Raw genomic sequence first — 11827 nt, forward strand, 5'->3', positions numbered from 1 at the left:
ACTCAAGTGACGCGCGCGGATATTTTTCGCGCCAAATAAGAATGTCAATCATACGAAATGTGACTTCCGGGTCCAAAATAATTTAAAAAAAAAAACAGTTATGTTTTTTAATTCATCCTTCGAGGATTTTTCCCCCTTAGGAATTTTTCCTCGAAATAAAAAAATCACATCACAGAGCATTTGATACGAAAATTAATGACAATGATTAATAAACAGTAAAAATAATCCCACTTTCAAATATTGGCAGACGTTAAATCACTCTTGATACAACAGCTTTGTATAAAACTTGCACGTCTTCCTATCAAATTCTTTCCAAGCATCGAAATAAACTAATATTCTCTACTTTCACTTCCCCATAATACTTTGCGTCTTTGGGGGGTAACCAGAGGGTAAAAACCCACTTATTTTGCTGAAGGCTGATCAGACAATGTTGAAAATACCTTGTTTGGTATCCAAAGATAAAATGAAGAAGTAAAAAACAGAAGAAAATAGAAGCTTGGAGACGTTTAAGGTAAATTTTAAACATTTTTTCGTAAGTCAATACATTTTCTGTAAGACCAAAACTCTTGATGATCTGTACACGCAAAAATAACTTGGAATAAACTGATAATCAGTATTGTACAGATAAAAGCAGGTATAGTATAAATTCAATTTAAAAGCTTTTCAATTTGGGACAATTTTTTGATTGGTTACCCCCCAAAGACGCAAGACATTATGGGGATGTGAAAGTAGAGAATTCATCATATTTGAAGTCATAGTCAGCAGTAAACTGCAAGTTTAAACCAAAAAACTAGAAGCTATTGCTAACTATGAATAGAATTCAGACTAAATATTTTCGGCTTCTGTAAGTCAATACTGATTCAGTATTTCTGTTAAGTTTGATTCATCCAGTCCCTATTCTTCACAAGTTACTTTTGTAAAACGATTTCCAAACGTAGCAGACACTTCCTGATCGGAATAAGCCACATACAGCACTTCTTTAGCCACTTCGTTGTTGGGGAACGACGGTACCGAATCCACGCCAATAACAACAGCAGAAAAATCTTCAAGAATCAAAACGTCAACGCCATACACAGCACACAAGTTCCCTGGACTTTGATTTTCGCTGCTAACGTTACCTGGTCGTGAGAGACTACTTGAAACCGCTAGAAACAGCTCGTAAATATTATGATAAACGTTTTTCTTCACATCTTCCCAAGTGTACTGTTTTCGTGATAGATAGTTTTTCTCGAAGTCTTTGAGGAATTCTTCCATGGTTTCAGCATTTTGTGGAGCGGTGTCGCTTGTGGTAATCAGCGCGCTCGAGTCGTATTCGTCTAGGTCATCCATAGGGTCAAAATTCTTGGCTGTTGTTCTGATGCGTGGAGTATTGTGGATGAGAAGACTGAGAGGTTTTAATGATGGCACGATTACACTGTACTGGAGACAGAAGTGCTTCTTGTGCGACAGAGCCACGGAGATATAGACTAGGAAATGAAATGATTGATTTGTCAAACACTAAGATTAGTATGAAACAGGGACAGTTGAAGAAGCGGGGTAGAAGGAGAAAAAAGCGACAGAAGGAGCAGCAACAACAGCAGCAACAGCAGTAACAACAGCATCAGCAACAATAACAGCAGCCAGAACAATGACTCTCAATCAGAGCAACGATAAGGCCTTCATTAACTAGTTCAGTACAATATACTTATTCATGCCTTACATTGTGATGCGATCAGTGGTACTGCCTCGCCCAGTCTGATAATTCTTCTTAAGTCACTGCTAATGATTGGCTTGAAGTAAGATCCACTTGGGTTGGCACATCGTAACATCCACATTGCTGATACGCCTTTCTGGTAGTGTTCCACACAGAAGGCAGGCAATTGGGAACGAAGGTTAAAGGACACTGGAAACCATGGCACCTGAAAAAATAATTAACACACAGAATGTAAGGATGTATTAGTAACTGGAAAAGGTTTGCCTATCAGATGGGTCACTGTGGTTCAATAGTTTAACCCCATCTGTCAATCATGAAAAACCCTTAATTTCATATAATGAAAATAATAATGAAAAACCTTTGGAATTGGAATTTAGCATGTGAAGAAAACTGGAGAATCCATAAATATCATTGTGTGTGTTCTTCTATTCCTTGTCACCAATAGTCCCCCCCACCCATCCATTTTTTCATTGTTCTTCCTTCCCTCCATAAAAATCACCATGACTTGAGAGAGCAAAACTGGAGAACACAGAAAATAACCTTCAACTAAAGTAAGATATCAATGCAGTCCAGAAATTGCACTGGAAACCAAGAGGTAAGGGTACTGCTGCTAGCAAGATGCAATGTCCCTCGGAATCTATAAGCACTCAAATGCAAAATCATTGTCCAGTTCAAAACAGAACATAGGAGCTGGAACCAAAAGGTATACTGGGAAATGACATAATTATCCTCCAATGTATTCATTGAAGATACACAGTTGATCTGAAACGTGTTAAAAGCCTCCACACTTTCTGTCGGTGTAACAATTTATGAATATTCTACGAGTTGTATCACTAGATACATCTAATTAACGTACTTCCTATGGACCATATTGGCATCAGCTTCAAATAATTCTATGCTCTATTTTATTAAATCCAACAATGATTGTGCAAATGAGTGCATAAAATAACGCAATTGAATGATAGGTTCACCATACCTCACCACACTTTTTATGAGTCATTCGAGAAAGAACATCCCTTCTGACCAGAAACTCATCTCCACTCAAAGTATTGACCCTTTGAGATGATGCAACACTGACAGCATGATTCTTGAGCCACAGAGCGTCTGCATCTTCAGGCTTATCCACAAAACTACAGCCAAGAATCCCCAACACAGACCTGACATCCTTACAACTTTCCTCGACAAAGAACTTCAACGATAATTTCATTTCAGTTGCACTTTTGTCTGCCTTGCAATCAGATGCCATGGATACTGCTTTCACGTTATGGGGTGTATATTTCACTGTAGAGACTGCAGTGGCGTAATCTTGGAGAAATGAGCTAGGGTACTCTGCAGGCAGTTCAGGAGCACATGCTAATTGCCTTGCTTCCAAGTGAAGTGGTGTTTCAATTGCACTAAGGGAAGGACAGAAATTCCTTGTACAAAGTCCTTCTTTATCTATATCTGTAATTGGCCACATCAGAGAATAAATTACCCCATTAACGGCATAAGCGAATGGAGAGCACTTCATGTTTGGGGTACTACTGTGCATAAGGGCTGAGCCATACTCATCCATAATGTACCAGACATGTTCCTGGGGCCCTCCTTTGACTAGTACTGCCTGATATGTTTGATTTAAGTACCACATGCCATCAAGAATGCTATTAATCTCCTCTTTTTCCAGCTGCTCCTTTTCTTTGGCTTCATCAAAGATTTGTTGTGAGGAAAGCTGCTTCTCTCCTTTAATCAGAACCTAGAAGAAAGGCAGAAAACGTGTTAGATTTGTGTGTGCTAAGACTGTTTTATTAACTTGGATTGATGAATGGGTGGGTGGATGAAATATGAATGGGCAAATAGATGGATGAGTAGATGAATAGAAGGATGGTTGGGTGAATAGACAAATGGATAAAGGGATGGGTAGAAGGATGAATGGATATTATAGATGGATGGACACACAGATAAATGAATGGATGGATGGGTGGTTAGGTAGCTGAGTGAAAGGAAGGAAGGATGGATGGATTGAAGTCAACCATTTCCCAGATGAAAGCCACAGATACATTGAGAATAAAGTAGCTTTACCCCAATCCTTTTTTCATACTGTGTCATTACAGTAACACTTACACCCTTATTTTTTGCATTACATGATTCAATGTTACAGCACAAAACGCAAAAGTATATGACCACATTGTATTCGTATTTGTGCGTTCCCCCTTCGAGCCTGATTCTTTTTTTGACTCCCCCCTCCCCAATAAAAACATTCCTACTGGCCCTCCCGCCCTGGGGAGTGAATTGAAGTCCTCCCTAGAGTACACACCTGAGAAGCAAATTAAATTTTGATTTCATTTGTTTATTGCTTCCACAAATTAAGTTTCGATTTCACTTATTAAATGTTTCCAAAATATATATGTATTAAGCATAGATATATGTACTGTACAACATAAAAATATATGAATGTGTTACTATAAAGTAAGTTCTGTAAGAATTAAACATCATGTTACAGGCTCGGATCAAGAGGGGTTTGGGGGAATTCGTCCAGCCATCTTGATTTTGGGCAAGCATAGAAACTTTATATAACATTAAACTGGCATCTTTCAATGCGAAGCTGGTAAGTATGCAAATACATTAAATGTGGTCATACTTTTGCACATTGCGCTGTAGCATTCAATAATATTATACTTACAGGCCATAATCTGTCATCAGGGTCTGCCTTCTGCAAGGTCATCTGAATAACACCTTGACCATCAAACATCCAGAAACTCTCATCAGGGATCACTCTACTGTAGAACTCACCATCAATAATAGGTTCCTGTCCCTTAACACCCAATGTCCATCTACTTGGGGTTAATTTATTCAATATGGAAGACTTTTTGGTAGTCGAGGACACTGAAATCAAGACCGTAATAGTCCCATCATCTTCATCTGTTTCATTCCAGCTGTACTTTGCAGTCGTTCCTCTGCCATAAACTATTTCATTAGTTTTAGACTCTTCATTATCCTTGAGGTATTTCTTGTACATTTTTTGGATAAATTCCTCAGACACGTTTTTCTTGCTTTCCTCATCTAATGATGCAGTAAAGCCATACTTGAAATCTTCATAATCAAGAACCTTCTCCTTCTTTTCTGGTACATCAACATTTATTTCTGGACCTTTGTCTTGATCACCACCTTCAGCATGAAGTAGGGCATGTATGAGGTCATTGTTGGATTTCTCCACACATTCTTTAGCCCTTTCTTCATCTACTCCACTAAGTTCTTGAACAACTGTTTCTTGTTCCAAAAACTCTCCCTCCACTGTGTAAAACAAGCAACAGAAGGCATTAAGACAGTAGTGGTAAGTGTACTGTTAGTAAGTGCATATAGTGTGTACTTTTGGTTATGTCTTCATGATATATGTGCTCACCAAATATGATGTTTCTTTGATTTATATGTATTCTATTCCACTTTTCTTTGGGGGGGGGCACAAACAAATATGATGTTTTCAGGGGGGAGGGGAGGGGGAATCCACATAGCCCACTAACCTATAAATTACAACTGGTCCTCTTGGGTTTTTTAATATTTGTTGAATTCAGACATTTCAAAGGCTTGTTTTGAAATTGGTTTTTATTGCTTCCACTCAAGAATATAACAGGTACTAACTGATTATTTTTGATTGACGGCATCAAAATAAAATTTCCAGCATGCAACTCACTACTGGCAGGTTCTCAGAATATCAAAAACTGCAGTAAAAGGAAATCAAGTAAAGGAGTCCCTGTTTCAATTGTCAGTCAATTCCTTTTTGATTTACTATTTTGAAAAAATAATAATAACATGAATGGAGTTCAATCGTGTTTATTGATTTCTTCTAAGGCCCCCTCCACACTAAGCCGGATAAATTTGAATCCGAAACTTTCACACTGAAACCAAAAAAAACATTTCCCATCCACACATGAAAACGGATAAAATGTTTCGCGTCCACACTAGTCCGATCTGAGGTGGCAAAACACTTCATTGAACATCTGAGCATGTGCATCAAAGCTGAAATTGAGCCAGCAGTGAAATTTTTAGCCTTCCCGCCATGTTCCCATGACAATCATGACGTCATCGTATTCGAAAAATTTCAGATACGAAATGTTCTCTGTCCACACTAATACGGCTAGCCTGCATTTTCAAAATTATTGTTCCACTCTGGAGACCATATTCAAAAAAATTCGTTTTCGCTGAAGAATTGTTCCGGATTCACCTGGACTAGTGTGGACGGTAGGCCTAACCGAATAAATAAAAAGTCGGATTCAAATTTATCCAGCATAGTGTGGACGGGGCCTGAATGTGTATTAAACAAGGATATTGGCTTCAGTTCCCAGGAGACTTCCGTCCAACTGCATGTAATGGTGTCTACATATGGTACGTCCTAAAGTAGCATGCCCTTATGCGCTTTAAAACCAATAAGTAAAATACCTCTTTTAAAGCATGTATCAAGCTAAAAACTCCAGGAATACCTGGTCATAATTGAAATAGCACTAAATCCAACGCCCCACTGAAATAGGTCTGAGACGATTGAATTACACAATACGTTCAAATAATCAAATTATGACAAACCTTGGTTACTGATGTTTTCGTTCAAACTCAACAAATCCTCCATTCTTGTTCTCAATTCAAGTTTCTTGAGTAACATTTCTTTGGCTTTACTGCTGCCATCGCTAGTCCAGGCGTGATCTACAAGGAAGACATCACCATGTTGTTTCAATGCTTCCCTGGAATGTAAAGTCCATTTACCTATTTCTTCATTTTTACGCCGATCAAACCTCGACCTCGCATCGTGAATGACTCGAGATGATAGTTTATCGTAAAGCCTTTTCCAAAGATCCTCTGGGAGGCCAATAGATTGGAGTTGTTGCTGATGAATTTGACAAAAGTTTTCCCAGCTGATACACGTGTTGTTGGCCGCCATCTTCTCTTGGAGGGAAGAAACCACAGGAATCCCAAACATGCTCGTTTTAAACATTCTTCTAAAAAAATAACGATTTCTCCAAAATTAAAACTAAAGGTTAGTATATAAGCTTGAGTAATTGCATTTTATACCTTACGCTTATACAACAACTTCATCTTTGGCTAATAATAAAGTTTGCCTTGATAATATTCCAAGCGTTCTTTAATGGGATACCTGTGGTAACACGTCGGCCTTAAAGTCCAGTTGGCGACTGGGAACGAGAACAGTTTATTCTCAAAAATCATTCCACAGAACTGAAAATTGATGAAAATTATGAGTTTTCGCAAAAAAATAAAAGTTCAAGGAGACGATCCTTATGATATCGGTAAAGAGAGTGACTCTGACGATGAGATGGGTTACAAAAGGTATAAAACAGCAAACAAATACAATCCTAACTAGCTCAGAACTGCTCCCTGAACTTTTTCTTTTTTTCTTTTCTTTTTCTCCTTCTCTCATTTATTTGTTTAGTTCAGACGACGAACTGGAAATCTCGAATCGTTTAATGGAGGAAGTAGAAGAATGTATAGGTACAGACAGTGAAGATGACTTTGAGAAGGAAATGCAGAGAGATCTCGACGAATCTTTACACCTAAAGGCCAATCAAGGTAAACTTTGAACTTAAGCTATATATTTTTTTAGTGTTATTCAACATCTTACCCCATGTAGAATCAATACTAAGAATATTGTCAGAAGGGTGATAGGCACTTTAATAATACCTACTATGTAAAAGGATGACTCTGTCGTGCAGCTAGCAGTCACATGTGATAGCAGACTGTAAATGAAATACTTTATGTTCCGTATTGTTGTAGATATAAGTATTTTCGTACATATAGGCTTATATACAAACCGTTTAGAGGCTAGGAATGGGACGGAGAGAACTTTGAAAGACTTATATAAAATTCTGATAGTTATGCAAACATGTAGAGTTGGTGAACTTGGAGAGGTGGTCACTAAATTGAAAATGCTAGTATAGATACTTTAAGACATTTCAAAACATAAATATCAGCTAGCCTATCTAAATAGAATTTTATCTTTTTTCTTTCTTTCTTCCTTCCCTTACTTTGTTTTCTTTCATCATCTGTCTTGCTTATTATTCAGAATCAGTTAAGTCAACTACTTCAGCATCAGTGTCAGCAAAAACCGGCTCAAATGATAAACAATCAAATGATGATGCCACTGCATCAAAGAAAGTCGAACTGTATGATGAGGATTACTTCAGCTCCGGTTCAGAAGATAACGATACAGTCGGGGGCATGCCTTCGAAGTCTAAACAACGGCGGGAAGTTTTGACAAATGATGAGTTATTCTATGATCCTGATATGGATGATGAAGATGAGAAATGGGTGACCAAACAGAGACAACAACATATGAATAAAGGTATGCATATTATGTGGATATCCTACATGACTGCTAAGTAAAGCAAAATTAATAATTAAGAAAAGGTGAGATTTGAAAATCATTTCTGATAAACTTTTATGTTTGATGTCTCTTAATGAGACAGGACTGCCATTTTGAGCCATATCAAGGTCTCACTAATCATTTGCAGATAATTTATTTCATATCATTCTTTACATTATTATATGGGAAGCAAGGGTGGTGCAGCAGTGAGAGCGCTCGCCTCTCACCAATGTGACCCAGGGTTCGAGTCCTGCTGGGCTTGGTGTTGTATGTGAGGAGAGTTGTTTGTTAGTTCTCTCCTGTGCTTTGAGGTTTTTCCGGGTTCTATAGCTTTCCTCTCTCTGCAAAGATCGACTTCTAAATTCCAATTGGAATCTAGTGGAAGAAGAGCCACTCTGTGGAATCCACTGTTAATCCCATTATCATCATCATCATCATCATCATCAAATGTATATATTAATAAACTTGTTATGAATAAAGCGGTCACTTCTAGTTACTAGATATTTTTAGACTTCAATTGTTAATCCAGCTCGGCCTTGAACCTGTGACGTCCATGATGTCCTGACTTATTGGCTTTCCTGGACTTAGGAAAAATTAATGATTGTGTATTTTTCGTTGATGTTTATATAGCAAAGGACAACACAGCTAGCGCAACAAGCAAGCCCAAATCTAAGGTCCAGAAAGTTCCAACAAGCGATGCTATTTTATCTTGTCCTGCATGTATGAGTACTCTGAGTATTGACTGTCAAAGGTCAGTTACCTTTCATCATCATCACAAACCAGCATTATTATGATGATCATTATCATCACTAACATTCAGTAAATATCATCAGTCTGCATCATCATGATCATTACTACCATCATCATTATTATCATCATTATTATCATCACCTGCATCAACCTTATAACCATTGTCATCATCATAAATCATAAATATTTGATTTTTAATGTCTTACTCTTTATCATGTTCTAAAGGCATGAAATCTACAACAACCAATACAGAGCCATGTTTGTCATGAACTGTGAAGTAGTAAGAGATGAAGTACTGAAATACCAAGATCAAAGACACAAAAATATTGGGAAAAGAAAGGGAAAACAGAAGGGGAAACTAGTCCCAGAAAATATGGAAGGACAAAGCACATCAGAAAACATGAACTGTGAAACATTTAATCCAGTCAAATGCAGTGAATGTGGAACAGAAGTAGCTGTCTTTGATAAAGATGAAGTCTATCATTTCTTTAATGTCCTGACGAGCCATGCATAGAAATGTATAATATTATTTACACCCATCATGTATATATTGTTTTGTATCATTTATATAAACAGTTAAGTTTGTGATTGCTTTAGCTTTTTGATATTAAAAAGGGGCAGCTTTCAAGGATTGGAATTCCCAAGAGAGGGGGAAGGAGGTCTCATCAATTAGGAAAGGTACTAATTAGTAATTAAAAAGCAGAAATGCAAAACACCTCAATAAATATCTATAAAACATATTAAAAAAGAGGCTGTTAGAGCCAAAGGAGATTGGCGATTGGTCATTAATAATTATGGACATGAACATGAATAATTGTGGTGTTTTAAATGGATTTATTGACTACAAACAACACAAAATATCTCAATAATAACCTTTAGTCGGTGTTCTTTACAAAAATAATAATAAGGCACACCAGTCATTTCTGCCGATTTTCGGAACTTGGAATGACCTATCTCCTATCACTTAATGCCTTTGGCTCCAACAGCCTTTAAATTTAAAAAAGGCATATCAATTGATTGTAAATAAACTAACTAGCTATCTTAGTATTTATAATTAGTTTCTAATATTATATAATAATTTTTGAAATACTATCCATTCATTTTCCCAAAAAGACATGGCTTAGAATGGTTGTCCTTAAATCTACCTCCAGTTTTGGTATGACCGTGAAAAGCTCAATGCTATATGCATGCCTTGCCATGACCATGAAGTTCTCTAGAATTTTGATTGGCATTTTTTTAATGCAATGTGATTGGTCTGGCAGTGTCATAACTGTCCGCACTGTGTTCGTGCCGTGTTTTGAATATTTGATTTGATGGAGAGTATAATCTAGCAAGATGTAATTGGTCAGACATATACCTTGCCGAGTCAAGATCATGTTCGTGCCACTAGGTTTTCACAGTCATACGAAAAAAAAAAAACGCTTGATAAAGTTTTGAGCTTCCTTAATTTCTATACCACAGCCAGCCCAACCAATAAAAACAGTTTCGGCAAAAACAAAAAAAAACCAAAAAACAAGGGCTTAGCAAAAACTTATCGTTTTCTTTTTAAACATAAAAGCAAGCTGAAAAAAAAAACCAAAAAAATTTTGGCCACTGCTATTTTTCCAAAGCAATGGAATATTCTCTTTTTTTTCTTTTCGAATCAGTGTATGCAGACGTGTTGGATGACTAATTCGTTCGGATTTTTCTTACTTTTCGCGGGTATTACAATTCTTGTCTACTCCATATAAGATTATCTTCCTCTGGTCGTGGTTCGTAGCCCCGTACGTACCCAACAGCCGGATATTTCTTCATGTAAACGTTCTCGAAATTATCTTCGAGTCTGTCAAATTCTTCCTTAGTCAATACATCCTGACGGGGGGAAATAAATATTTTTTAATAATACCGAGATTAAGAAAGCCTAAGGTAAGTTAAAAATTGGATAGAAGATGTAAAAAAAGTCGGTGCAAAAAAGAAAACATTTATAGAAAAGTAGAAAAAAAAATCTAGCAGAGCGAGGTTTCGATCCTCGGACCTCTGGGTTATGGGCCCAGCACGCTTCCACTGCGCCACTCTGCTCTTCGATGTTATTCCTTCGGAAATAAATGATATATAATGTAGTTGCATAATTAGCATATTTTCCTTCTACTTACAAGCTCTGGTATCATGTCTTTAGGATCCATAGACCACTTTGCTATAGCTCGAGAAGCATCTTTTCCTGTGAATACATTATAGGGTTTTCCCACACCGTAGTAATCTACAGGAAATAAAAAAACATGAAAAGTAAAATTTCAATAGATCTCTTTAGTCTAGAATATAGTATTTTTGGTAAAAATGTTCAAAATAATCATAGCTAGAATATTTCACTCGCTAAATAAGATCTAAATATCATAAATTTATTTTAAAGTTGGCTATTGAAAATATGATGCTTTAGGTTTCCGCTAGAAAATCGAACAGCTGAATGGGTTCCACAAGAAGGAATGTTAGACATTCCAAATTAAAATAATTAGAAGTTGCGTATATATACAAATACGCTGAACTTATATTATTCAAGCCGTTTCTCTGATATTCTAAGTGCCAAGTAAATTACAGTTAAAAAAGCGACAATAACTTAAAAGTGTAGAAAGAAATATTTGCCGTACCTTTGCCCTGTGTCACATCAAACACTACTCCTTTGACAGCGACGTAGATTGGAAGTTCTGGACTGAAAAAAATACCGCAAAAAATATTGCAAATGGATATTGATCCCATTTGTGCAGAGTAATATAGCCTTCATCAGCTAAGACTTGTAATTACTAGTTATGCTGTGAAAATTTTGTGAAGGAATTTGAGCGGGTTTAATGAATCTCTGATTTATTTTAAAATAGCTTACATTTTGCCCATTGTAAGAAGAAAGCTCTTCTAGACTAAATAGTCTATGACCTGATTCAGTAGAAAGGTTTTCATGGAGGTCTGAGAAAGGAGCGTGAGGTGCTTTGTCTTTAACCTGGACTCCAATGCAACAACTGACTGCAACAATCACCAAAACAAGACTAGGGGCCGCCATCTTGTATGTCACATGA

General features: G+C 36.9%; 3 protein-coding genes and 1 non-coding gene across 4 annotated transcripts; 1 reads left to right on the forward strand and 3 right to left on the reverse strand.

Annotated features, from left to right (window-relative positions):
- Positions 1 to 179: 179 nt before the first annotated feature.
- LOC116299346 (uncharacterized) lies at positions 180 to 6640 on the reverse strand. The gene is made up of 5 exons (XM_089040878.1): positions 6248 to 6640; positions 4353 to 4963; positions 2670 to 3425; positions 1700 to 1898; positions 180 to 1466 (listed from the first exon to the last, which is right to left on the reverse strand). The coding sequence occupies exons 1-5, from the start codon at positions 6636 to 6638 to the stop codon at positions 895 to 897; spliced, it is 2529 nt and encodes an 842-aa protein (XP_088897004.1). The 5' UTR covers positions 6639 to 6640; the 3' UTR covers positions 180 to 894.
- Positions 6641 to 6648: 8 nt separating this feature from the next.
- Positions 6649 to 9374, forward strand: LOC116299344 (E2F-associated phosphoprotein). Its single transcript, XM_031707988.2, has 5 exons — positions 6649 to 7003; positions 7107 to 7243; positions 7737 to 8015; positions 8667 to 8787; positions 9012 to 9374. The coding sequence occupies exons 1-5, from the start codon at positions 6903 to 6905 to the stop codon at positions 9298 to 9300; spliced, it is 927 nt and encodes a 308-aa protein (XP_031563848.2). The 5' UTR covers positions 6649 to 6902; the 3' UTR covers positions 9301 to 9374.
- Positions 9375 to 9600: 226 nt separating this feature from the next.
- On the reverse strand, positions 9601 to 11827 carry LOC116299345 (uncharacterized). Its single transcript, XM_089040879.1, has 4 exons — positions 11638 to 11827; positions 11408 to 11468; positions 10919 to 11022; positions 9601 to 10637 (listed from the first exon to the last, which is right to left on the reverse strand). Exons 1-4 carry the CDS (start codon positions 11809 to 11811, stop codon positions 10491 to 10493), a joined length of 486 nt encoding a protein of 161 aa, XP_088897005.1. The 5' UTR covers positions 11812 to 11827; the 3' UTR covers positions 9601 to 10490.
- On the reverse strand, positions 10773 to 10844 carry Trnam-cau (transfer RNA methionine (anticodon CAU)). The gene has a single exon. It is a non-coding gene; the product is annotated as a tRNA-Met (tRNA).

This window comes from Actinia tenebrosa, unplaced genomic scaffold (assembly GCF_029948245.1).
Source record: "Actinia tenebrosa isolate PJP-AT-01 unplaced genomic scaffold, QUT_ActTen_1.0 PGA_scaffold8__29_contigs__length_14323225, whole genome shotgun sequence".
Lineage (NCBI taxonomy): Eukaryota > Metazoa > Cnidaria > Anthozoa > Actiniaria > Actiniidae > Actinia > Actinia tenebrosa.